The 27913-nt window shown below is 45.1% G+C and overlaps 1 protein-coding gene across 2 annotated transcripts in view; it reads right to left on the bottom strand.

Moving 5' to 3' along the window:
• ADCY5 (adenylate cyclase 5) overlaps positions 1-27913 on the bottom strand; it is a 1737221-nt gene that overhangs the window by 1181256 nt on the left and 528052 nt on the right. For both annotated transcript variants that reach the window (XM_069224661.1, XM_069224662.1), the window contains exon 2: positions 27583-27732. In XM_069224661.1, coding sequence (XP_069080762.1) covers positions 27583-27732 — 150 coding nt within the window. The remainder of the gene's footprint in view (positions 1-27582; positions 27733-27913) is intronic.

The raw sequence follows: 27913 nt of genomic DNA, 5'->3' as shown, positions 1-27913 counted from the left end.
AGAGACCCTATGTGGTAAAAACATAGGAGATAGGAGATAGCCAACTTATTATTTTCGCTCTAACAAAGAAATATAAGTAAAAGGGCTTGGGGAGAGCCCACCATGCAGCTTTTGCCATTGTTGAGGTGCAAAGCTTCTTGATGAAACATGTCACTTTTTGTGGGTGTGAGGTTCAAGTACTTTTATATGTTGCTACTGAAAATGCACTGAAACAGTGCTATACATTCCTGCAGTTTCAGGGATGAATTTTCTCCAGGTGTTCAACAGAGAGGAGTTTCATGTATAGTCTTACAAATAGTGCATATCTATGCACTGCTATATTTTTATACTTGCAGCATTCTAACAAGTTTTTCTTTATCTCAAGAAAATACGTCTCTGATGAATTAAACAAGATCTAAGTTGTTAACGATGGAAATTGTTTTCTAAGCTAGAATTAGCCATTTTTATATTGATTTCATTTCTTTCTGTCTAAAACCTGCAGCCTAAAAAAAAAGATTGTTAAGTGCCCTGATGTTCAATGCTTCAGTACCTGACTGAATTTAGGCGATGGCGGGTGGAAGGAGGGCTTAAGTTAAAAATACAAATTGAATTGTTAAGAAACAGAGCCATCACTAGGAGGTATAAACGTGTATACATTAAACATAACAAGCATTTCTTAAGCTAAAGTACTGTTAAACATAAATAATCCACCTAAGATTTAAAATAAACTAACCATTCTGAGAATTCACTACGAAGGAACAAGTATTTATAATAACTAGAAATTGGCACCCACACAATTGAAAATATTAAGAAAAACATATGGGAAATACCACTTTTGAGAACATGAAATATTGACATGGATCATGGCCATGCCTCTCCCTTCAGGGGCTGCACCCCTCTCCAGGACTTCTGATTGAGTTCTAAAGATTGTAGCCTGAAGTACTAGCTGATTCAGAATCAGGGTTTTCCACAGACACAGGTAGTTCATATCCTTGAAAGAATTGTAGGTGTTGAGATCCAGTACCAAGTAAAGCCCAGGGCTCCAAAATTCAAATGCCATGAACAGAGAGATAACTGGCTTTCCATGTCCCAACATTGCTTACCTCTCTGATTCCGTAAATAGCACATAAGACAAAATTCGGACTATACAACAAAAAACATAATAGGGTTTCTCAGGATCAATAAACATAGAAAGAGAGGGATACAACAACCACGCATGCCTAAACAACACGGTCGGAACCATGACTGCATCTTTACCACGCATGCCTTTACAACAAATTTCACTGCAAAAGCACGATTAGTAAAGGAATATGTGTGGTAAATTGCACACCAGAGCCCCACCCCTGCCCCTAACTTGCAATAACCCAGCATTCAATTCACCCCACCCCAGCTTTTAAAACTTCCCCTCCCTGAGCCCTGAAAGCAACCCGCCCTGCCCTTAAAACTACCCCTTTCCCTGTCTCTAAGGCCTAAAACCCTGTCCCTTGCTAAAAACTACCCCGACCCTCGCACCACCCAGACCCCTGAAAATTGACCCCCACCCCTGAAAACTGCCCCTCCTCCTGCTGCCATGAGCCCTAAAACCCAGACCCACCCCTTAAAATTACCTGACCCCCTGACCTGAACCCTAAGACGCTGGGCCCTGTCAAAAGTACTGCCTGAGCCCTAAAACCACCCCACCCCTAAAAACTACGCCCCAAACCTGCCCCCAGCCCCACTTACCTCGCCCGATCCTTCCTGTTCCTCTCTTCACCCATCCAGACAACTAGACGGCTCTCTGCCTTAAACACGCATATGCGTGGTTTAGGCATTTGTGTGGTGAAGACAGAGATCCGGGAGAGTTGTGCTTCAGGCAAGCGTTTATCATAAAAAACACTTTAAGCCTTAAAAGAAATTGATTGTTTTTATCTTTAGTATTCAATTGGAAATTATTTCATCCTTATGTGTAAATTGAGAGTCTTTTTTCAATTACTTCCAATTTCTGGTTGACAGTCAGTTTGGGTATGAATCCAATTAACTCTGCCATACTAGACCCTCAGCTGTCTCCACAGCAGAGTTTGAACTCCTTGAATAGCGAAGGGACTCAGGAATGTTCATATAGCCTTTAAAGATTTTGTTTCTGGAAAGGGCACTTCACCAGCCTGCTATCCTTCAACACGACAAGTAAACTATCAGCATGTCTGTGTCCAACCGGCAACAGTAGTGTTTACCATAGATTAAACTAGATATATCAATTTGCATAATGTACTACTCGCCTGAGAGGGTAAACTGGCACTTGGGCAGGTGTGTACGTTTGTAGTTGTCAAGTTTCTTACATGAAGAGCCAGGTCTTCAGCTTACAGCGGAACTCAAGAAATGAGGAGGAGGCTCTGATGTGTTGAGGGAGGTCGTTCAATGTGTTGGGTGCCAAATTGAAGAATGAGCGACCTCGAGTTTTGTTTTTGCAGAATGCGGAAAATCTGTGTGAATGAGAGTGAGGTAGAGTGTAGTTGTCTGGTAGGTCAGTGAAAGTGTATGCTTCTGTTCAGGCACTCTGGTCCTGTGTTGTGGAGGGCTATGTATATGTGCATGAGAAGTTCGAAATGTCTGTGCTTGTGAATGGGGAGTCAGTGAAGCTTACTGAGGTGTGGTGTGATGTGGGTGTGGCATGAGAGGTCGAGTATGAGCAGCCATGCCAAGTTTCCCAGGTGCATGCATGATGTACTGCTCCAGTCTAGATTTTTCCTTTGAACGATGGAACTTGTAGTTTTATTTATTCCATTTTAAAACAGGACTAAAAGGAAATAAACCTGGACTGGAGCAGCACATCATGCATGGACCTGGGAAATTTGGCAGCTTAAATGTGAGCCTTGCAGTGGTGTCCTGGATGGTCTGGGGTCTGTTAAGGACTTGTTTGCAGCTTCTGGTGTAGAGTGTATTGCTATAGTCCAGTCTGCTGATGATGAGTGCTTGCTTGACAGTCCATCTGATGTTCTCAGGCAACCATTAGAAGATTGTTTGCAGCTTAGTAGGATGTGAAAGTAGGAGGTGCACACTATGTCGACTTGAGATGTCATGCTGAGCTTGTTGTCTAGGGTGATCCCTAGATTTCTTGCGTTGCCTGTGGGTTTGGGTGTTGGTCTTAGGTCTGACAGCTACCACGTGGAGTCCCATGGAGAGGGCTTGTTGCTGAAGACCAGTACTTCTGTCTTCTTGGAGTTGAGCTGCAAGCAGCTGGTTTGCATCCAGTATGCTACCATGGTCATGAAGTTGGTTCTGGTGGTGGTGGTTTTGTCCATCAGGGAGAGGATGAATTGATTACCATTGGCGTAGGAGGTGATGCTTATGCCTTCTGATTGAATAATGCTGGCGAGTGGTGGTCTGTATATGTTGAAAAGGCTGGGGCTGAGTGAGGATCCATATGGGACTCTGCATATTAATTTCTTGGTCTTTGATGTGAAGGATGGCAGCATGACCCTTTGGGTTCTTCCAATGAGGAAGGAACCAATCCATTTGAGAGCAGATTCTTTTATGCCAATCTTTTGGGGTCTTCTGATGAGGGTGTTATGGGAGACAGTGCCAAAGACCACAGAGCAGTCAAGCAGAATTAGGGCTGCTGTTTCTCCTTGGTGCATGATGATTTCAATGTCATTGGTGTCTGCAATGAATGCTGTTTTGGTGTTGTGGCTGTTCCTGAATACCGATTGAGTGTTGGCTACAAGGTGGTGAAGTTTGAGGTGGGTTGCGAGTTGCTTCTTGACAGCCTTCTCAATCACTTTGCTGGATAGGGAAAGAGAGAATTGGGTTAGAAGTTGCTCAGCTGATTCGGATCAGTTGTTGGCTTCTTAAGGAGGGCCTTGATTTCAGCAAGTTTTTATTCAGCTGGAAAAGTGGAAGATGGGATGGAGGTGTTGATGATGTGGGTCAGGGTAGTGCTGATTGGAGATTTTCCCAGGTTGTAGATGTGGTGGGCGGCATGGGTCCGTAGGGGCCCCTGAGTGGATGGTCTGCTTGACTGCTTCTGTGTTGTTTCTGGTGTGGGTTGTCCATTTGGTCAGATGGATGCCTTGGTTTGTGGTATGTGATTAGCAATGAGTTCCCCTGAAGTTATGTTTGTGTGTAAAGTGGCTGTAGATGTTGGCAATTTTTCTGAGGAAAAAGTTGGTTAGGTTGTCGCAGAGCCACTGGGGGGCAGTGATGCTGGTGACAGTGACAGAGGGATAGGTGAAATTCTTAACAATCGAGAAAATCTCCTTGCAGCTGTTGGAGCTACGTTTGATGCAATTCACTAGTGATTTTTCTTAGCATTTCTTACTTGCTGGTAATAGTGCTGCAAGGCCCTCTTGGACCTGTGTTGGTTCCCTCTGGTTTTAATTTAATTTAACTACAGTTTACATTTCATATTTTATTTATTTTAGTAAGGTTGTTTTTAGCAATGGCTTTTTCCATATTTTATCAGCTTGGTTTTCGTCAAGAATGATAGCGAACATGCTTCTTGTCTAATTAGCCTTTGCACAAAATGTAATCAGTACTTTCCGTCCAAGGCTAGCAATATGGAACACAATATGCTACTTTGTGTTGTCTGTTAAGGCGACAGCTTCTAATACAGCATTATATCATAACTGTGCTTCCACCACAGTATGATTTCTTTAAATAAGTGATACACTGACCTGGAAGGGGTAGAGGGCATTCCAGTCCGATCGTCCTGGGACAAATGCTGCTTGACATGCTGTTCAGATGTTGCTAATCTACCATCCCCATGAGAGAGTAGTGCCATCTACACTGCAGGCCAACTCCTGACACTATCCCCAGGCATGGGGTCGGGGCTAATCCCTTGGACTGGACCAGGCAGAAGGGTACACCTGCTTTGCTCTTGAGTATAGTCTTACGGTTAGGTAGGTTCTATAAAATCTAGAAACACATGCATTATGGTTGGACTGTCATTTTCTTTACCATATCTTTAATGTTGATAAATGTGCCTTGTTCCATCTACCTATTGTCACAGCTCATTCTCTATACGCTAGTTTGCGACTGTTTCAATAAATGTGTTGAAAACTTATCTCGCATCTCTTTTGTGTCTCGCCTGGGCATGCATGAGTAACACAACGAAAGGGTAAGATCGGTTTCTGCTGTTTCTCTGAAGAGTTGGAGTGTCATGTTCAGGTTGCCATAATCACCTTCCGCCCCGGTTGGTTTGGCGTCCAGGTGAGGCACTATGAGATAGCTAGGAATTGGGCCAACAGTTTCTGATGGTGTGGACGGACTCAGTCTCCCACATTCTGAAGTTCTATTGTCCTAATAGGCAGTCCTAATATCAAAGTAGGAACCGCCTATCAATAGCGTCTGAGTGCAGCCTTGTAGGCAGTTCTATTGGGTGTTGTGTCTGGCTCTCCATTTCCTTTCCAGCTGCCTACAATGTTGTTTTGTGTCTCGGAGGTCTTCTGTGTACTAGCTCTCCTGCCTGTATTATTTGCTATGCTTGTTGGGTTTTACGGATCAAAGGGAGTCTGTGCAATTCTTAATACAGTTCTTGAAGTGGTTGATGTCCCTGTCGAGGTTGTCTGTTGGGGTAAGTTGATCCTTGCTTAGGGCGCTGAACCAGTCTGCTTCTGTGATTTTGTCACAGCTGTGGCTTGGAATGCTGTACTTGGTAGGGGTGTTGACTTGAGGTGTGTTGATTTGGAAGTGGATGATGGAGTGGTCCATCCATGTGAGCTGTGTGGTGGAGTTGTATTTGATGCTATCACTTTTAGTGAAGATGGGATCCAGTGTGTGTCTTGTGGTGTGTGCTGATTCTTGGATGAGCTAGGTGGGTCCAATGTTGCTGAAACATTCAAGGAGTACAGTAGAGTAAAGGTAATTTCAGTCTTCCAGGTAAAAGTTGAGGTCACCCAGTAGAATGTGGGCTCTGGAGTTGATGCCATTCTGCCAGACACGTCGCTTCCAGAAATATGCAGTGCCATTGACCTGCAACCTTTCACCATACTCTTGGATCTTGGGCTTCCTCTCATTCATGCCTCTCTTTCACAGGTCCCCCCCTTGGTACTCCACACTTTCACATAGCAGTGCCTTCACCCAGTGCTTATGTCAACTTCTTCCTCTGGTCTATTGTCATACCCAGTCAGCTATGGGCAACAGCAGCTGCCCATAACCATTCATTTAGTTGTCATACTTGGTATTTCCCATGCTTATGCATGTCCTCCATATGTGACTCCTTCAGCCCTTTGTTCCTGACCATTGCATAGCAATGGATCTTCTCCTCTTTGCCTATCTCTTGTCTCCTCCTCCTTTTTTGGCTAACAACACTTTAATTGTGGGTACTACTATTTAGCCTTTTGCCATTAAACCTTAAATATACTTTTTCAAAAGTTAGCAGACAAAGTCTTACTGCTTTAAGTGTGCTCTTGTCCTGGTGCAGCCTGAGATTACCATTGCCCCTGCACATACTGACATACAGTACAATACCTGCATTGAGTAACGTAGTATAGGTGTACTAAACTTAATATTTTTGAATTCATTATCTAGTAAGGTGTAGGGAGCAGCACTGCTTTACGAATATAATAAAAGTTTAAAAACACTTTAGAGTAATACCTTATAGTGCCTCCTTTGTCTTTCAAACTGTATATTCTAAGGCAGACGGCTATCCAACAGCAAAGAAATACAATTTTGATTTGATCTTAGCCGTTCACAATCTATGAAATAGAATCACTGTCAGACTACTAGACAATTCTCACAAAGACTTAACCAGGTATCGCTAGGCTTAGTTACTTAGGAGAAGCCTTTGAGAGATCTAAAGAAGAACTAGAATGATATAAGATGATGCTGGACAAAACACCTCTACAATACTTAACTCCCCCATGCAGCTGGATGAATATGCAGAAGAAGGTGGTTCTTGTCTATGCTGTTACAAGTTTTGGAACCATGAGAGAACCCAAAACCATTGTTTATCTTCCATTGCTTTGTCATATATATTAAATGTTTTCAGCCAGTGAAAATTGTTAGAGTGCAATCTATGAGATTTTTCATTCTGTGTTAAAACAACTTCCTCATTGTTAAGTTACACATACTGAAAGAGCGATATCAAGAAATTGATATTTACGGTTTGTTTTACTAAGCAATACTTACTTTGTCAAACTGAATATTTTTAAAAATAGGAAATGGATAATATAAACACTGAAGGCAATGAGCTTGCAATATTTTCAAAAAAACATCCATATCATTAAACAGCTAAAAAGGTGCAATTGTTATTACTATATGCTTAATTCACAGAAACAAACCATTCACCTGGATGGTGCAAGATGCTTTATGCAAATGTGTAACTGCATTGTTTTGGTCACAGGTCCTAATTCACCAGTAGGACTTGCAACCAGAGAAGTTTAAACAGTAAGCGCTCATTGCGTAGAAGTTAAAGCAACACTTGCTTGCCCAATATTCTAATATACATTGGCTCCCATAAGCCCCATGGGGTATTGTGATGGATGTTTGCTGATGAATCCACATCACCCCAGGAGTGCATTGACAAGTATAGTCCTCAAGGAATTGAATTATATTTCTACCACTAAGGAGTAGAAATGTTATTATATGTTTAAAGACTGACTAAACTTTTGAAGAACGGATAAGAGCAAGGTGCTCAGTCTTCTTTTTATTTTGTGATTTATTTTATAGAAAACCAATCACATATTGAAATCTTTTTTTTTTTTTAAATGATGGGCTTCCAGTGTGTTGGTTGGTTGAAAATTCATGGGAAGAAGAAAAGCCAACATGTGATATGCAACTTAATTTGTCACTTCTTGTTTGTAATTTGCTAATAGGAGTCCATGCAAAGGTCATAAAATGCTCACAAGCGACCAGTCAACAGAATCAGGTGTTACCTGCAAGTAAAACAAAGCTAGAACTGAGAGATGAGTGTTAAAAAGAAAAGAGCAAAATGGAAGAGCAAAGATTTTAATAACACTTAATACATTCACAATATAATTTCCCTCTGTAATAAAGCATAAACCATTGCTCCAAATGTACAAGTTACTTGGTGGCGTTGGTCGACTCCACAGGCGTCGTAGACATTGTGGTCACCGTGATGACGTTGGGTGTAGTACATAGACGCCGCCCTCGAGCAGTGACGTCAGTTTCTTTTAACGACTTTCCCCGTCAGAGCGCAGAGCCTCTAAGAACACTGAGATTGGTGACCTGAAAGAGGGAATCCCTGTCCCTAGAAATCAATTCGCAAGCGGGGAGGATTGGTGGGCAGTAAGGAATCTGCAACTAGAATATGTCTCTACCAGATATTTCACTACCGAAGGTAAGTAACTTGTACATCTGATAGAGACTTCTAGTTGCAGATTCCTCACCATAGAATTGATACCCAAGCAATGCCATCCTCGGAGGTGGGCTGCGAACCAAGATCATACTAGAAAGTCTTGCATGACCGAACGACCAAAGTAGCCGTCTCGACGGACCTGACTATCCAGACAGTAGTGCTTAGCAAACGTGTGCAGGGATGCCCACGTAGCTGCCTGACAGATATCCAGGACAGGAACTCTGCGTGCTAATGCAGTGGAAGCAGCAGTTGCTCTGGTAGAATGAGCACGCAAGCCTTCAGGAGGTTGCTTTTTAGCCAAAGCGTAGCACAGTTTGATGCAAAGAAGCACCCATTGAGAGATGGTACACTTTTGCACCGCCTTCCCTTTCTTCGCACCCACATAGCCAACAAAGAGTTGATCGTCCACCTGGAAATCTTTAGTACGATTGAGAAAGAATGCCAACGCTCTTTTTGGGTCCAAACTGTGGAGTCTCTCCTCCTCATGGGAAGGATGTGGGGGTGCATAAAAGGTAGGCAAAGAGATGGACTGGCCTACATGAAATGGTGTAACCACCTTAGGAAAGAAGGAAGCTCTAGTGCGTAACACCACTTTGTCAGGATGTACAGACAAGTATGGAGGCTTTGAAGAAAGGACCTGAAGCTCACTCACCCTGCGAGCAGAGGTGATAGCGACCAGAAAGACAGTTTTGAATGTGAGGAGCCGCAAGGGACAATTATGCATTGGCTCAAAGGGGGTACACATCAAGTAAGTAAGTACAAGATTAAGATCGCACTGAGGCATGATAAACGGAGTGAGAGGAAATAAGTGGGTGAGCCCTTTTAGGAACCTACTCACAATAGGAGATTTAAAGAGTGAGGGCTGATCAGGAAGCCTAGGGAAGGTGGAAATGGCCGACAAACTTTAAGGGTGCCCAAAGCAGAGCCCTGCTGGGCTAAAGAAAGAATGAACAGAAGAACCTCTGATAGAGGGGCAGAAAGGGGGTCAACAGATTTGTTGGAACACCAGGCCACAAATTTATTCCGACGACAGGCATATACAGTTTTAGTCGATGGACGCCTGGCTGCCAAGATAACATTGCAGACTTCGAGTGGAAGGGCAAATGCCGTCAACTGTTGCCGCTCAATCTCCACGCATTAAGGCGGAGGTTTGGCAGGTTCGGGTGGAGAACTGTCCCCTGCTGTTGCGACAGAAGATCCGCCCGAAGAGGCAGTCTGAGTGGAGGATCAATGGACATGCTCAAGAGCTCTGGATACCACACTCTTCGACCCCAGTCCGGAGCCTCCAAGATAACTTTGTCCCGTCGTACTTGATTTTCTTGAGAACGCTGGGCAGAAGAGGGATAGGCGGGAAGGCGTAAAGGAGGCCGGAGCTCCACTCGAGACGAAAAGCGTCTCCGAGCGAGTGCCCCTTTGGAAACTCCAACGTGCAAAACAGCTGACATTGCGCGTTCTCTGCAGAAGTAAACAGATCTAACCAAGGCTCTCCCACTTGAGAAAGAGACCTTGTGCCACCTCAGGATGGAGATGCCATTCGAGATCGACTGTGCGTCGGCGGCTGAGTTTGTCTGCTCTGAGAGACCTACCAAATGTTGAACCATCAGGGTAATGCCCTGATGTTCCAGCCATGTTCAGAGGCATAGTGCCTCCTGACAAAGGGTCCAGGACCCTACCCCGCCTTGTTTGTTGGTATACCACATGGCGGTAGTGTTGTCCGTGAACACCTGCACCACTTTCCCTTTGAGAGAGGGAAGGAATGCTTTCAACGCAAGCCTGACCACCCGGAGCTCCAGCATATTTATGTGGAGTCCCGACTCCGCCAGAGACCAGAGGCCTCTGATCTCCGCATCCCCCATGTGGCCGCCCCAACCCAGAAGTGACGCATCTGTCACAATAGAGAGATCTGGTTGGGGAAGGGAGAGGGATCTGCCATTGTCCCAATCTGGATTCGAAAGCCACCGCTGCAGGTCTTTCGCAGTCCCCTCCGAGATCTGGACCAGGGCGGAGAGATTTCCCTGATGCTGCGCCCACTGGAACTTCAGGTCCCACTCCAGAGCCCGCATATGCCATCTGGCATGTGTTAATAGCATTATGCAGGAGGCCATGAGGCCAGCAGCCTCAGAGTCAGTCTCACCGAAACCTAAGATCGAGGCTGAAAGATCAGAATCATAGCCTGAATGTCTTGGACTCGCTTTTCAGGAGGATAAGCCCAAAACTGCACTGTGTCCAGAACAGCTCCAATGAAAGGGAGCATCTGAGAGGGAGTCAGGTGTGACTTCAGCACGTTTATAGTGAACCCCAGCTGGTCAGGAGGTTCACCGTAGTCTGAAGGTGGGAGAAGACTGTCTGGCGTGAAGGCGCCTTCAACAGCCAGTCGTCGAGGTAGGGGAAGACTGAGACCCCTAACCTGCGCCCACTGCCATCACTTTCGTGAACACCCGAGGGGCGCTGGTAAGGCCGAAAGGGAGCACGGTAAACTGAAAGTGCTCATGACCTACCACGAATCGTAGCTAACATCTGTGGGCAGGCAGGATGGGGATGTGGAAATAAGCATCCTGAAAGTCCATTGCTACCCTCCAGTCTCCTGGGTCCAAGGCAGAAAGAACCTGAGCCAGGGTGAGCATTTTGAATTTCTCCTTTTTGAGGAAGTATTTCAGGTCCCGAAGGTCTAGGATAGGACGAAAGCCCTTGTTCTTCTTTGGTATCAGAAAGTAGCGGAAATAACAACCACGTCCTACTTCTGGCACAGGGACCCTTTCTATAGCTCCCTTGGCCAAGAGAGCCGCGACTTCCTGGCGGAGAAAAACCAAATGATCCTCCGGAAGATGATGGAAGGATGGTGGCATGTGTGGTGGTGCAGATTCGAAAGGGAGGGAGTAGCCCTTTCGAATGATCTGCAAAGCCCACCAGTCCGTGGTGATATGTTCCCAATGGGGCAGGTGATGGCGGATCCTGCCTCCAACTGGGTGGGAGTGAGGGGACGGACTAGGAGGGTTTGGAGGCTGCAGCGGGGCAGAGGTGAACTGGCCAGACCTCTGGTTCCCTGTCCCACGGTCACATGGGATTCCGCATCCTCGGCCACGCATAGGCTGTCCAGCATGCGTGGCATGATGGCTGGTTAGAGGACGTGACAGGGTGCCCCTTCCGTGTCCATGACAGGGATGAAAAGCAGACTGTGGTGGGCGTGTGGCAGAGGAAAGACCAAGGGACCGAGCCATAGCCTGGGAATCCTTGAATCTCTCCAAGGCTGAGTCTGCTTTGTTACCTAAGAGACGGGTGCCATGAAACGGCATGTCCATGAGTGACTGTTGGACATGCCCGAGAAGCCAGAAGGGCGTAACCAGGCGTGGCGCCGTAAGGCCACTGTCGTCGCAACCGATCTGCCCAGAGAGTCGGTAGTATCCAGCCTACAACGGATAGTGAACTTTGCCACGTCTCTCCCATCTTTCACTGCTTGGGAGACGATAGCACAGGCCTCCTCCGGTATCTGTGGCAGGACCTGCACAACCGTATTCCACAGGGAGTGGGTATAACGGCCCAAAAGACATGTGGTGTTCACAGACCGCAGTGCGAGGCTGGAGTAAGACAACAACTTCTTGCCAAATTGTTCCAGCCTTTTGGATTCCCTATCCGGGGGTGCAGAAGGGAACGTGCCAGAAGAAGAGGAAGCCTGGATTACAACACTCTCAGGCTGTGTTGGGACAGGAATTTTGGGTCGTTTGGCGTGGGCCGATGGCAGTGAGCGATAGTCCTGTTCACAGGAGCCCCTGTGTTGGGTTTGGACCATGTACCCAAAATAACATCGGTGAGGGCCTCATTGAATGGGATAAGAGGTTCTGAAGTAGAAGCCCCAGGCTGAAGCACCTCTGTCAGGAGATTAGACCTGACTTTCACATAGGTAGCTCAAGGCCTAGGACCTCAGCTGCCCTACTGACCACCATACTGTAAGTAGCTCCCTCCGCCGTAGGCAAGGTAGGAGGTGACAGCATGCCAGCGTCATGGGAAGTATCCAGACCACTGGCTTTGCCCAAATCCTGTGCCCAGTCCATAGCAGGGTCAACCTGGTATTCATAAGGGTCCAGGGACCCCTCCAATTCCTCCCCGTATTCGTACCCATAGGAAAAAGGGTCCAAATCCAACCTCGGGCGAATAGGGCCCACCGAAGCCGATGGCGGCGTCGGCCGATGCCGCTCCGACTCTGAGTCGTCGGGGATACGAATTGGATTGATGTCGATAGTGGGTACTACCGACGTCAGGAGTGTCGACAATCGACCCGGCGCCGGGGAAGGTCTCGAAGGTACGACCAGCATCAGTGCAGATCCGCGCACGGATCCGGAGGCGACTTCGGTGGCCAGGGCCGAAGCTGCCGCCGCGGAAACCGAAGGCCCCTTAGCCGAAACCCTTGGGCCCGAAGGCGCCGTCTTAGGGTCGGCCCACCCAAACATGAGGCGCATGGCCTCGTAAAATTCCTTTAGTTGGGCGGGGGTCGCTCCGGCTCCGGGAAACTCAGGGGAAAAAGAAGTCGACCCAGACGCAGGCTCCGTGGACGGAGGCCTAGTGCGTGGACGCTTGGCCAGCGTCGCATCGGCCAAGCGACGGGGTGAAGTCGGAGGGCGATGGGACTTCTTCGACTTCCTCTTCTTCTTACCTTGACCCGAGGATTTCGAAGATTTCGAAGGTGCTGGGCTGCCATTAGCTTTAGGGACCGCTCCCTCAAAGCTTTCGGGTGCATGGCCCGACACTTGGAGCACGACTTTGGGTCGTGGTCGCGCTCGAGGCACCACAGACAAACGCAATGAAGATCCGTCACCGACATCGTCCGATGGCAGTCCTCACAAGGCTTGAACCCGGTCTTCGGGGACATCGCGACGCACCAAGGTCGTACACAAAAAACTTCGACAAAACGGTCGAATTCGGCCAAAAAATAGCCATGGTAGCTCTCTCCAGATTAGCGCGTGGCACGAAAAGAAAGGAACTGACGTCACTGCGCGAGGGCGGCCTCTATGTACTACTCCCGACATCATCATGGCAACCACAACGCCTACGACGCCTGCGGAACCGACCGACGCCACCTACCGACACTCAAGGGTATTGCTCGAAGAAAAATCTCCGGATGCAGTCTGACGCCTGGGGGGAAATTCTAAGGTAAGGAATATGGAACTAGAAGTCTCTATCAGATTGCTATGTTGATAATAGCAAATCATGGTATACAGTAATTTTTAGAACCAATGTTCAATAATATCTAAAAGGTTTATAATGATAAGCATTTTTGGTAGACTTGCTACTAATAGGCAGTTTTTACACCTCTGTTACTAGTAATTCAGTGGCATGCATATATGTGTGATTTGAATGATGAACAACGCAGTAGTGGCCTGATTATTTTTCAATAATATTTCCTCGGCAGGAGAAATGTCACCTTTAAAATCCTCAGGGGCCTGGAATGGGATTTTGTTTACTGCATTATTACTGCATTACATCAGTAAGATGTTGGATTTATAGATCCTCACAATGGTGGTGCATCACTCGTGTTTGCTTACATGAAAACAACAAATATTCCGTTATTCTGTGGATCATGGCTATACATGTAGAAATCCCATGAATCCAGTTACCAAACGCATTAAGTTTGCATTTGATTATTCATGTGCGAGGACAATGGAGGTATTTGAACTCTGTTAGTACTATATTAAATGGATGAAAACATTATAAAAGGGGATCCATTTCTAAAATCTTACCCATTTACCTCAAATCGTAGTAAATCGGAATGAAAGATACGCACAAGAAACTGTGCGTTGCCACTGTGAACCGTTGCCCTTTGAACATACCAAGCGCCATCCATCAGTCACGTGAAAGAGGGGAGAATTCACCCAAGCAAGACCTATTGTATACATTTTGGGTGCATTGTTTTTTAGGTCAAATGCATTAATTTCCATAAACCAAGAAAGAGATACCAATTTACTAACTACCAAATTAACTTCCCGGGGCAAGCTTGAGGAATAATTATATACAGACTATAAATAACCCAGTTTAGGTTTTAATATTGCAGAGGCACCATTTTACATATTACAAAACGTCTTCTCTATTTTTTGCATGTTGTGCTTAAGAGGTGTTTAAGAATATGTCAATCCCTAGGTACAGCTATTTATATTTCTGCTATTTGTAGACTAAAAAGTACTCACATATTTGGAAATTTCAAATGTACTAGAAAGGTTTAAGTGAGAAATACGAAACCATACAGAGGCAGAAATTAGTGAACACGAACTACTCACAAACGTCTTCTCTAGAAAGTCACACAGTCAAGTGGAATATTTCTCATTACAGTCGCTGAGGGTTGTTCTTTACTAATTGAAACATTAATAAAAGGATTCCAGAAAGTTTGCAAGCGAGAAGGGTTTCATTTCATTACAAGAAAATGCTATCAGAAAAGTTATCATTTCAAAGTAAACCGACAACGAAGAATCTCTGATTACCAATGTCTCCCTTTCAAAGGAGAAACTACTGTATAGCACGAAGTAGGCAAAGGAGTTGCCATCTGAGATCGTGCACATTTTTTCACCTAATGCTGCTTTCTAAGCTATTTTAGGTCTGATGATTGCAAATATGGAAAGATTACAGTTTCTGGAAGTATTCATTCCAGCAAATCTGTTGGCCATTTATCTTCATTCATGTAGCGTTATAACAAAAGCAATCAAAGTCTAATCGACGTGTACACCAGATCATTAGATAGGGTGACCACACGTCCCGGATTTCCCCGGACAGTCTCGGTTTTTAGAGGACTGTCCCGGTGTCCCAACGCTTCTCTTAATTTTAAATAAATGTCCCGCTTTTAGGGACAAAGGTCAGTTAAATAAATGTCCCGGTTTTTGGGTCAAAAGTCGGATCATCTAGGGAAGGATAAGTTAAAGACGGAATAATTAAGTAATTTATCTGTTACTGTCAGGCAACACAGTCCCCTGTCTGCTCCCAGCAGAGAGACGGAGTGGGGAGCAGAGAGAGGTGGGTGGGGTTGGGTTGGGGGTGCAGGGTGGGAGATCAAGCCATAGCTAATTTTGTGTATGTAGTCTTGTAAGTGTGTGTGTGCATATGTGTATACACACACGCGTTTAGGCACACATTTACAAAGCTACGCAAAAAAACGGGACAGGCCAGATATAAAAGTGAGAGTAAAGTCTTTAGTCCTTCTTTTATGTCTGCCCTGTCCCGGTTTTTGCTCCTCAAAACCTGGTCACCCTATCATTAGATAGTGTGAAATTCCAGCTTGTTGAGCTGATGCGCACCAGCGCATACATCGCATTTTCACAATTTAGTGTACATATTCCATAACTATATGCAAGAAATTAAGCAGCAGCAGAGGCAGCGGCAACCCAATAACTCAACAACACACGGCGACTTCAGTCGGGGTTTTGTGAGGAGGAGGCATCCTGAGGCAACAGCTAAGTGTGGAAAGGAGTCCTGATATCTTTGGGATGCAAAGAATGGGGAAGCGAGGGTACATCTATATCCATATTGTCATTACAATAGATAAGATCAGTAAGCCATTCTTTACTTTTAGGGGGTGGTTCTCTTACCCCATCTGACCACAACCCTACGCTTTACATGAGGGAGTGCCAGCAAAACAAATTTCCTAGCTAGGCCTGAAGGGCGAAGGGGGGGCAGGGAGCTTGAGCTCATTTCATAAGTATTTGGAAAATCGAGATCTGAAAGGTGTTTATGGGAGGACAAGTCCAAGTTAATTGATAACAGTAAGCAGTGGTGTAATGATACTGGGAACAGCTTGAGACTACAGTGAGCCCTATTGCGTGAAACCATGCAGGAGTGTAGTGTATCCTATGCAGCTACTTAAAATGTAGTCTGTGTCTACTATTGGGAGAGATTCTTCGAGTGTGTTGACAGCAATAGGTCCATGTAACATAAGTAAGGTCATTGTTCAAACCACGCTCTTTTCGCCCTTGAAGCGGAATCTGGGGCTTTGATTACTTCTAGAGATGCACTGTAGAACCTTGTGTTTATTTCTCAGTGGGGAGCTGAAGAAAGACAAGTGTTAGTGCTAAGAAGGTAAGTATGGCTTCCGCAAATTCTGGATAGCATGACTGTAATCTCTATTTGATAATCTCAATATTAGAATATGTCTAGGAGAGGTCACTCTGCTGTACTATTTATATGCATCTAGCGTCAAGTATTTCCCGTTAAGCAGATTTCACCAGTATGTTTACCTCAAATACAGTTAACCAAGTCTGTAAAGTTTGCTCAGATGAGGGTAATAGGATGGGGTTGTTCTTAAGTGGAAACCATGGGGACAACAACTTTCCCACACCGGTAGAGCGTCTCAGTGGGATGTTTAATGTAAAGTATGATGCTGCTGGCATACAATGACATAAGATAATTTTTCCCTCTGATGTATGGTCCCTGATGTCTGTGCTTATCTTTTCATATACTTATCAATGTATCCATCGCCATTGCAAATAGCAGTAAGGACAATGGAGATACCCCTTGAGGGATCCTATGTGCCATAATGAACGGTGGAGATAGAAGTCCATTTACTCTAAGCCTCGCTGTTTGGAGGGATTATAGTAGCTCAACCCTACCAGAAGGCCCCTCCTGATTCCCACACAGGCGAGCATAGCACCAATGTATGCCCATAAGAGAGAAACAAATGCCTTTTGTGCATACATCAGCACAGTAATCATAGGGAAACCTGGGTCTACTTGCTGTGTTAATGCAAACAAAGTTAATAAATTATCAGATGTTGGTCAGCCAGGCATAAATCCAGACTGTCCAGTGACACTGCATCCCTCATAAACCAATGGAGCCCTTTGGCAATATTTTGTCCAGAATTTTGGTATCTAAGTTGAGGAGAGATGAAGAGATAAGAAGAGTATTGAACTGGAGCTTTGCCCTTTTTCAGCAGGTAACAGCCTCACAAAGTTTTGGGGCAGTGTGTCATTCATGCAAGCTTCTCCATACACCTCGAGAAAATGATGCACTAGAATAAAGGAATACTATTTGTAAAATTCTGTAGTGAGGCCATCCAAGCCCAGTGCCGTCCTATCCGGTAAGATCTTAATTGAGTCAACAATATCTTTGACCTTAAGGGTTGCGTTAAGCAGCCTCATGCTCGACAATCTCAAACCACACCAAGGTGGACTTGGAGAAATTTGCTTGGGAGTATCCTGTCCTCTGTATCCCTAGAGTTGTACAGTGTAGTAGAGTATTATGAAAAGTGGCCCAGATGTCTCCAGACATAAGGCCCCATTAGGAGTTCGGTGGACAGTGACTTCTGATGGGGGGTTACCACCACACAGGCTACCTCCCTGACGGACTCATTAAAAGTTTCCTGCTAGACTGGCAGGCAGAAACCTTGGTTTCCGCTAGTCAGCCTGGCGGGAAACAGGCTACAGCACTGTTTCCTTTTATAAATCAAGCCGGTGAAAATGCTGTAGCAAGCAGGGTGCACCAGCACCCTCATAATGTTTATTGTGTGCTTTGGAGACAGTGAACATTGTGATGGTGCTGGGCAGGGGCATGGCACTTGCCAAGTGCTTGGGCAGTGCAGGGGCCCCCCTGTGGCCTCTTGCACCTGCTCTCCACCAGCCTCATGAGTGCATGACTTCATCTCTGTGTGGGCCTGCTAATGCCTAATATAGGGCCTAGGCCCAGTATAACTATCCTGTTTCAGTCACTTTCTTTCTTGTTTCCATCCAGCTCTTCTCCTCTATTGGTGTCTAATATAAATGTATTCCTTACACATCTTCTCCTTTGATTTCAATAACACTGTCTACACCAAGGGATAAGGGTGGTAGTGCAGGAATCCGAGGAGGAAATCACTTGGGCAGGGGTGCCAAAAAACGATTGTTGCACAGGGCTGTGCTAAATACAGCCCTGGTTGGAGGTCTCCACCACTGGAGTGGTGATCTCCCTAGGATAAAGTAATGGTTAAAGTTTGAAAGTTTATTAAACTTTTAAAAAAAAATTTTTTTAATGTAAATATTAATGTAAGTTAATTGGGATATTTATTTTAAGTATAGAAAAAACAAAAAAATGCTACGGCATTAACTTAATTTTAAATTAAATACATAGGGGGTCATTCTGACTATGGCGGGCGGCGGAGGCCGCCCGCCAAAGTCCCGCCGTCAGAATACCGCTGCACCGTCAGAAGACCGCCACGGTAATTCTGAGTTTCCCGCTGGGCTGGCGGGCGACCGCCAGAAGGCCGCCCGCCAGCCAAGCGGGAAACCCCCTTCCATGAGGATGCCGGCTCCGAATGGAGCCGGCGGAGTGGAAGGGGTGCGACGGGTGCAGTTGCACCCGTCGCGATTTTTAGTGTCTGCTTGGCAGACACTGAAAATCTTGGTGGGGCCCTGTTAGGGGGCCCCTGCAGTGCCCATGCCTGTGGCATGGGCACTGCAGGGGCCCCCAGGGGCCCGCGACACCCGTTACCAAAGCCAGGCTGGCGGTAAGGGGGTCGGAATCCCCATGGCAGGGGGAAACCGGCGGGACACCGCCGGTTTTCCGTTTCTGACGCTGCGGTCAGAATGCCCATGGATGCACCCCCAGCCTGTTGGCGGTGCATCCGCGGTCGTTGGCCTGGCGGTAGTCTACCGCCAGGGTCAGAATGACCCCCATAGTTTTTTAAATATCTATTTATTTAGTTTTTTTTAAAGGGTATCACTTATCCCCTAAGGGACCTCAAGGCACCCAAAAAAGCAGTCCATCATTATATGGGCACTCACCAGCACGCAGATAATGTCCTTCACTTCTAAACAGTCAAGTCTTTAATTTCTTCCCAAACCCCAAGTGATCTTCAGTGAGATGGCTATCAAGTGGTAAGATATTCCACTGAGCTGCCGCCAGGTAAAAAAAACATGAGCGACTGCCTAATCTAACTTTCTTTATTTGTTTTGTTTGGCTAATGCCAAATTGCGTGATCTCAGGTCACGAATCGGAGAATAAAATTCTACTCTCGCTTGTAGAATTACTGGACCTATTTTATAAAGAGCTTTGTCAACATGGTAAACTAGTTTAAACTTCTCTCTGTAATGCATAGGCAACCAAAGCAAGGTGGCAAGACAAGAAGAGACAGAGCTGTATTTGTCTTTATTACAAATCATTTTGGTGGCAGCATTCTGTATCACTTGAAGTTGTGAAAACAGATAATCCGCCAAGTCTACATACAATCAGTTACCACAGTGTAGTCCTCAAGTGATGAGAGTGTGGACTATGTGTTCCTCCAACTGACTGGTATCCAGTTGAACAATTTCCTTAAAGTTTGAGAATGTCACAACATTTCCCACAGGTGGCATTCACTTGATCTTGCATAGACAGAGAATTGTCTATGAAGATTCCAAGATGTTTTGCAACCTTCTTAGGCTTGGGAGCAGAGCCCAGCTGGGTCAGCCACCATAAGGAGTCCCGGATCAAATTTGCTCCACCAAGCAGCAAAATCTTCGACTTGTCACCATTTAATTTAAGACAAAGATCTGTCATCCAATTGGCTGTCTTCAGGAGACTGTAACATTTTATCTCTGGATTCAAACCACTGTAAAGTTTTAGAGTGGAGTCCAATTTTGTGCAGTTTTCTGATCAGTAAGCTGTGTGACACGGTATTAAAAGCCACAGAAAGATCTAGTAGCATTAAATTAAATGTATTTATATTTTCAAAACAAAGTGGTCTGAAAAAGATTTTCGGTGCGCAGACTCCATTGCCGGTGCCGGTGATGGAGGAGACCACCCTCGATTAACATCAATGGCGAAAATATTCACCGCACTCCAGGAGCTTTACAAAAGCCCTACTTTATTGTTGCAGTAACCACCAACGCGTTTCGACTTCTCAAAAGTCTTGCTCAAGGTTATTGAGGGTGACTGAGTACCCACTTTGCTTTTTTGAGTTGAGGAGGGTGATGTTATATAGCTGGTGTTGGCTCGTTGATTCAATCCATGTTTCCTTCAGGTTTAGCTTTAGGTGATGGTCTGACAACACATACGCTCCTCTTATCACTCTCACATCCTGCAGGGACCTCCGGAACTTCTTCGCAATGCAGACATGGTCGATCTGATGCTCTGTTGAATGGTCTGGTGATACCCACGTTGCCTTGCATATTCTTTTGTGTGGGAATATACTACCGCATATCACCAGACTTTTCATGGAACAGAGATCTGCAAGCCTTCCACCACTCTCGTTCATGCTGCCAAGGCCATGGTTGCACATGACTTCCACGTACCCAGCCTTGGCACCGAGGTTCCCCAATAGTATGGTGATGCCACTCTTATGGCATTTCTCCAGGATGGACTGGAGTCTGCTACAAAACTATTCTTTTTCCTCTTCTTTGCTGAAATTTGTAGGTTCATAGGGCTGGATAACATTCATGTTGAGCCTCTTTTTCTTGTGGAGAAAGTGGGCTTCCCATTCAAACAGAGCTCTGTTGGCTGCTGGTATTACCAACGGTGCTACTCCCTGAGTCTGTAGGGCATTCTCTTCCTTGTGTCCAGAATGCAGCAGCATTTCTCTTGGAGTCAGTCTTTACTGTGCCTATTTGGTCTCATTGATGACAAGGAGGGAAAGGTGTATTTTTCCACCTCTGCTACCACTTGTGCTATCTTGCCTGTCTTGTACCTAGTCCTCATGTTCAATGTCCCGATGGTTGGTGTTGGTCGAAAGCATGTGGATGGGCTCTGTAGCTTCTAGGGTTCTCTGGCTTCAACCACAGGGTGTCATAGCTCTCTGTGAATGAGATTTCTGTCTCCCCAAGGCTGGGTTGTCGTTTAGTCTTTGGTTGACATTTCTGTAGCTAAGATTACATGGTAGAGTAGCTACACCCACGCATAAGCCCCGTCCTTTCACTGTTGGGTTTGGGAGCACCCATTGCAGACTAGTGCCACTTAGATTTCGATAACAGTTGTTTGGTGCACTCATCCATGACTGTTTGCATAACAGGTTACAGGAATTTCTTTCATGACCTGCCTAAGAATTGTATTTCACAATCCTTTTTCATTTAATGTTCATGCATAAGTGCAGTGGAAACAAAATATAAACACAACTCTGGCCCTCAAGCATGACATCTACACTACTCTCATAGGCAACTATATGACAGACACACTTGCATCTAAATCAGTCCCGTAGATTAGCTTCTACACATCCACAAAAGCACTTTAGTGCCTCTTCGTAACAAAGAAAGCTACATATGTGCAACTACAATATTATTCCGTAGTTAGTGGATATGCAGCACAGAGTGATCATTGCTTACATGGTTACAAATGGTTTGATTATCCCACCTAAAAGGCATGCACTTGAACACAATATCTTGAATTTCAACAAAGACTAAAGATAATGTAGTGAGCAGCTCTGCTCTTCTGGCTGCTTTTGTAAATTTGTTTCAGCAAGAGTGAAAAGGCAAATGCCTCATTATCAGAAAATTGAATTAACTTTTGCTTAAGATAAACTTTCAATTTTACCCCACTAGCTCAGTCTGATTGCTGTGAGAGTATAAACGATGTGCTCCAGCTACAACAGTGCTGCAGGAATTCCAGCTCAAACTAAAAAAAGTGTCTAAGATCACATCTGGGGCATCTCAGGCAACCATTGCTATTTTTCCCTGTAAATATCTAGGGTCATCAAGTAGGTATTTTTTAATGGAAGCTAACAATTTCTCTTTAAATCACTCTTGGCTGGCAGATTTTGACTGAGTATTTCTTTCCTTCAGTTCTTGTACGTATATGAAGAATTATAAATGCCTTGCTTTAGCCTTGATCGTATTTTTCTTTTATTCGTTCCCATAGATGTTTTGCTTCACAAATTGCTATTGACATTCTGTATGTTAAGATATAGAACACGCTGGGCCTTATTTAGAAACTGCATTTTTTTGCATGGAAAGTAGTACTACAGTAGTACTAGTTACTTAGTACAAAATCAAATTCACAAACCTACATTTGGAAATCTCCAGCGCTCCTATACTTTCTCAGGAAGATCCTCAAACAAGTACGTTTATTACCTAGTAGTAAACGTGGAATGGATGGGAGGAGTGGCTGAAAAATGGGGAATATCGGCTACTAAATGGGAGGGGTTAAAGGAGGAGTAGTTTTAGGGAGAGCCAAGGATAGATTTAAACACCCACACTCAAACACCCATTACTAGTCACAGACTGCATTTCTAAAGTTAATACAGCCAAAAGGCCCCAAAACAGTGGCAAATATACTCCAACTCCGGCATGGAGTAACTTCAGCACAAGACATAGCCAAATACTGGTAGTGCAACACACTTCAAGCTAGGGACTTAAAATAGAATCCCCTAATGAAACTAAAATAAATTAATTTATTTTGACTTTAAAAAAATATATATACATTTAATTTAATGTGAAAAAATATATTTAAATAAACATATTTTAGAAATAAATATTTTAATACATTTTTATTTACATTTTATTTCTATACTAGCTGTTTTCAATACAAAATACATATAAACATACTCAGAATGGGATTTTTCATAAAACTTAAATAACAATTTTAATTAATTTTAATACATTTAAATTAATTATATATTTAATTCAAGACTATTTTGAGGTTCAATTAAAAGTGCTGTGGCATTTTTGGTCCATATTGAAAATAAATGTGCCAAATGTATTTCCGTTAACATGCAACATGAAAATGTTTGTGCATTTTTTTAAAAATATAATACACTTTGTACGTTTCCCTAAACTTTAACAAAGGGAAATCTCAGTCACTGTGCCTACATGGGAAAAGTTACTGGTAGTAACTTCAAACATGTAAATGTTGCTCCACCCCCTCTTTCAAGGAGTGGCACATGTAAGTCTACACTTTGTGGTAAATCTACACTAAAAAATGGTGAATGGCCAAAAGTAGTATAATTACTACATGTGTTAGGGTAAATTGACACATACACAGTTACTCACATGTAATTTACATTTGTGAATAGGCCCCAAAGGGTGTTGAAGCTGTTACTACGTCTGTGTTTCTCCCCAAAAGTGTTGCAACTAGTTTTTCATTTTGGGGTTTCCAGCACAATCAAGTCTCAGAAGTGCAGCACCTGGATAGCGTGGACATCTAGACTTAGATGATTTCTTTAGGTTTGACTTATAATTTGCCATAAATGGTGCAAGAGCTGTTGCCATAAATGGTGCAAGAAGAGAGTAGGGGGTTGTCCTTTAGAACTATTCTGTGATTAATTAAAACAATGACTAGGCAAATGCATTACTCAGAAATGAAGTTGGTATTTCTTACATTCATTACTTATTGTTTTTAGCACTGATAGAAACAAAGTCACTTTGTTCAGAGAGCACATGGAAGTGGGCACTGTTAGTCACCGAAGTGCCAAACATATCAATGTGCGCCTAGTTTATCATAGCATATCCCCCTTTTCAAAGCAGAATTCTGAGACACACCACTCCTGCCATTACAGTAATTAATTACTTGGATTCAATCATCAGCAAAAATAAACAGATGCAGAAAGCTAAACACGGAGGAAAACAAAAAAGTGACAGGTGGGTTCCCAGTTTAATCTCAGCCACTGGTAATTACTCTGTGCCTGCTGTAATCTAATTCTTCATTTTTTTTAACAATATAGAATCAGCCTTGGTCCTGCTCCAAACAGTTCAGCTCAAAGTGCCAGATGTGTACAACTAACGTATTATTAGAGCAAAAAGGTCAATGTTTGAATGGGACAGGATACTGCAGTTTTCCTACGCGGTCTGGATTTAGTACCAATCACAGCATTGCCCTAGGCCACAAGTGATTGATGTGAGAAGAATTAATCCAGGGTTGGGGCATTAAAGGCTATAGAAATTGGGTGCTGCCTCAAGGCATGTTCTGATTGCTGTAGGTATGCTGAGAAAGCCAATGTTCTGCACATATATTCACCAATTTCAAAAGACAATGGGGTGAACAGAATGGGCACCATGGAGTAGTGTGCATGTTATCTGCCATCTTTTCTTTGGGTATCTTGCATGGGCACCACTATGCTTTAGCACATTTTGCATGTCCATTTCTGCCTGTGGTAGTTTCACTTCTGGGTTATGTTAAACAGAGGTAATACAACAGGCTACAGGAAAAAACTGTCTTTGTGTAGCATCATTGCGAACTGGCGGGTTTAACTTGCTTTCCTTTTAATCCTTACCTATCCTCTCTCCCTTGTGTGCCTTTTTTGTGCCACACCCTACTTCCTCTACTTTGGTAGTTTTACTTTTAAACCCTTGCGCTCTCTTCTTCCCATTTCTATTTATATTTTATTTCTGCAGAGTCGTGCTTCGTCTTTCAAGTTTTCTGAGAACCTCTCCAGACTGGAGCACCATCTGGACCTTGGTTTGTGAGTTTATTGTTTGTTTCCTTTGTTCTGTATTCCTGATCAATATGTTAAAAGAAAGTAAGAAATAAAATGTTTTAGACTATTGAATCACTCTGACACGTCTCAGCCTTCACCAATCAATCAATCAATCAAAAAAATGTATAGAGCATGCTACTCACCCGTGAGGGTCTCAAGGCGCTGGGGGGGGAAGGGTTACTGGTCGAACAGCCATGTCTTGAGTTTTTTTCCGAAGAGCAGGAGGTACTGGGTCTTACGGAGGTTGGTGGGGAGGGAGTTCCAGGCCTTCAGGGCGAGGTAGGAGAAGGATCTGCCTCCTGTGGTGGCGCGTTGGATGCGGGGGACTGTGGCAAGTGCGAGGTCGGCAGAGCGGAGGTGGCGAGTGGGAGTGTGGAAGTTCACTCTTTAGTTGAGGTAGCTTGGGCCAGTGTTGTGGAGGGATTTGTGTGTATGTATGAGGATTTTGAAGGTGATCCTCTTGTCGATGGGGAGACAGTGAAGGGATTTGAGGTGTCACGAGATGTGTTCATGGTGAGGGAGGTCCAGGATGAGGCGGGAGGCTGTGTTCTGGATTCTCGGGAGCTTGCGTTTGAGTGTGGTGCCGGTGTAGAGGGCGTTTCTGTAGTCCAGCCTACTGCTGATGAGTGCGTGGGTGACGGTCTTTCTGGTCTCTATGGGAATCCATTTGAAGGTTTATCGCAGCATGCGGAGTGTGTTGAAACAGGAGGAGGTGGCGGCGTGGATTTGCTGGGTCATAGAGAGGGAGGGGTCCAAAATGATGCCGAGGTTGCGTGCGTGGTTTGCGGGGGTAGGTGTGGGGCCTAGGGCGGTGGGCCACCAGGAGTTGTCCCATATGGTTTTGTTGAGGCCGAAAATGATTATTTCAGTTTTGTTGGAGTTGAGCTTGAGGTGGTTTGCTGCCATCCATGTGGCGGTGTCAAGGAGTGCAGCGTGGAGGTTGGTTTTGGCGGGGGTAGGGTTACAGGTGAGGGCGATGATGAGTTGGGTGTCATCCGCATAGGATATGATGGTGATTCCGTGTGGTCGGAGGATGTTGGCGAGCGGGGTCATGTAAATGTTGAAAAGGGTAGGGCTGAGGGAAGACCCTTTGGGGACTCCGCAGATGATTTTGGTGGCTATGGAGTGGAAGGGAGGGAGGCAGACTTTTTGATTTCTATCGGTGAGGAAGGAGGTGAGCCACTCTAGGGCTTTGTGTCGAATTCCTGCGTTGTGGAGGCGTGTGCAGAGTGTATGATTGCAGACAGTGTCAAAGGTAGCTGAGAGGTCCAGGAGGATGAGTGCGATGGTCTATCCCTTGTCGACTCTGGTTCTGATGTCGTCAGTACATGTGATGAGGGTGGTCTCAGTGCTGTGGTTTTTGCGGAACCCAGACTGGGAGAGGTCGAGTGTGTTGTTTTCTTCAAGGAAGTGGGACAGACGGGTGTTCACTAGTTTCTCAGTGACCTTTGCGGGAATAGGGAGGAGAGAGATAGGGCGGTAGTTGGTGAGGTCGTCAGGGTCAGCTTTGGGCTTTTTTAGGAGTGCAATGACTTCTGCGTGCCTCCAGGGGTCTGGGAAGGTGGCGGTGTCGAAAGAGCTGTTGATTATGTAGCGAAGCTTGGGGGCGATGGTTGGGCTGACTTTGTTGTAAACCCGATGGGGTCCAGGGGTCAGAGGGGGAGCCTGGTGGATGGAATTCATTGTTTTTTCAGTTTCTTTGTCGGTGGTCGGGACCCAGGTGATTAGTAGGTTGGGGGGTGTGGAGGGTCTATGTTGGACGAGTCGGCAGTGTGTGTGGCGGGTGCGCGTGGTTTGAAACTGTTGTGTATGTCTAAGATTTTACGGTGGAAATGGTTTGAGAGGGAGTCGCAGAGGAGTTGTGTGTGTGTGGGGTCTATGTTGTTGGCTTTGGGTTTGGAGAGCTGTTTGATGATGGTGAGGAGTTCTTTGCTGTTGTGAGAGTTACCACAGCTTTGCCATCATTTCCTTTTGCATGTATTAGCTTTTGAGCAGGGAACAGGCGCTGTACTGCCTATAGCTACACAGGAGCGCAACAGGCATGTGCACCCTATTTCCACACCCTCAGGGCATTTTGGTATTGCAGAAGGGGGTGCACAGGCTTGGGAGGTCCTCGTGATACTAAGTGAGCATTCCTTTATTTGTATGAGGGCCATGAAAAAGAGGGAAACAACTTCCCTCTGCATCCATGCTGTATTATGGACACAACAGTAGAGGCAAAGAAACCTTCATGAAGCGCAGTCAGTGCATTGCTAGAAGGCATCCTCAGAAAAGGGGTCCCACATACCTCCCCCAGACATTCCCTAACGGGCACCCACGTACAGTGGGATCTCTGTCCCCCTTTGCAAAGCAAGCCTAGTGCCCCCTGCATACCCTGGAGAAAGCACATAATATGTAATCGGGCACGCAGTCCCTGTTTGCACCCACCTTACCCAGGTAAAGGCATGCAGCAACACAAACAGGGACTTAGCTCTCTTTACAATGCTGCCCTTGGGAGTCAAATATCGAAGCTGAGAGCAGCCATAAATATACTTCAGAGCCTGGTGTCCACCCCTTCTGCCTCTCTAGAAGTGAGTGGTTCACAGCGTCCTTGCATGAAACCTGATGTTGCTAGGGCAGTGCTAGGGGTACCAAAAGGCAAGGCAGCGTAGCATCTGCTCCTCCTCGTTACTCCTAGCTGACAGCATTCAAGGCATCACAAATTTGGTGGTTATTGACGGTCCTCTCAGCCACAAACACAGGCACCCAACCACCAGCGCCTTTCAAGAGGTTCATTGACAGGGCGGTAAAAGGGCCTCCGAGCCATGAACAATAAGGAATGAGAAAAAGGCACAAATAAGAGTCGAGCTGGATCAAAATAGGTGGTTGAGGTCCATGCACTGGAAGACAAACTCAGGGAGGTAGATGAATGGGAAGACTTAGAAAATATATATTTTTAAATTGTGGACTAACACCAATAGAACTAAGTAATTAATATATGGATTACCTGTTGCTGGTTCTCCCTCTGCGAATGTAGCCTGGCCTGAATACACTCTCTGGTCTCTTGAAAGGCTTGTCTTTGAGACACCTCTGCAGGGTAGTGGGTGCAGACTCCCACGATGTTTGTGCAGGAAAAAATAAGAACGTTTGAGACGAGCTGCAAACAAAAAGAAACATCCTTTAAATATTTGCAAACAGGCTATTATGCGAAGGGCACATCTGAAATATTACACACCACAATGCTGCTGAAGGCAGGTTTAATAAAGCGTGCACTATTTATTTTCAATAGAAAAGAATAGTACAAGAAAACTCTTGCACTTCTTATTCAACCATAAAAA

The sequence above is a fragment of the Pleurodeles waltl genome, chromosome 3_1 (genome assembly GCF_031143425.1).
Source record: "Pleurodeles waltl isolate 20211129_DDA chromosome 3_1, aPleWal1.hap1.20221129, whole genome shotgun sequence".
Taxonomy (NCBI): domain Eukaryota; kingdom Metazoa; phylum Chordata; class Amphibia; order Caudata; family Salamandridae; genus Pleurodeles; species Pleurodeles waltl.
Note: the sequence above shows the minus strand (reverse complement) of the source record. Positions and strands in the feature narration are given on the sequence as shown.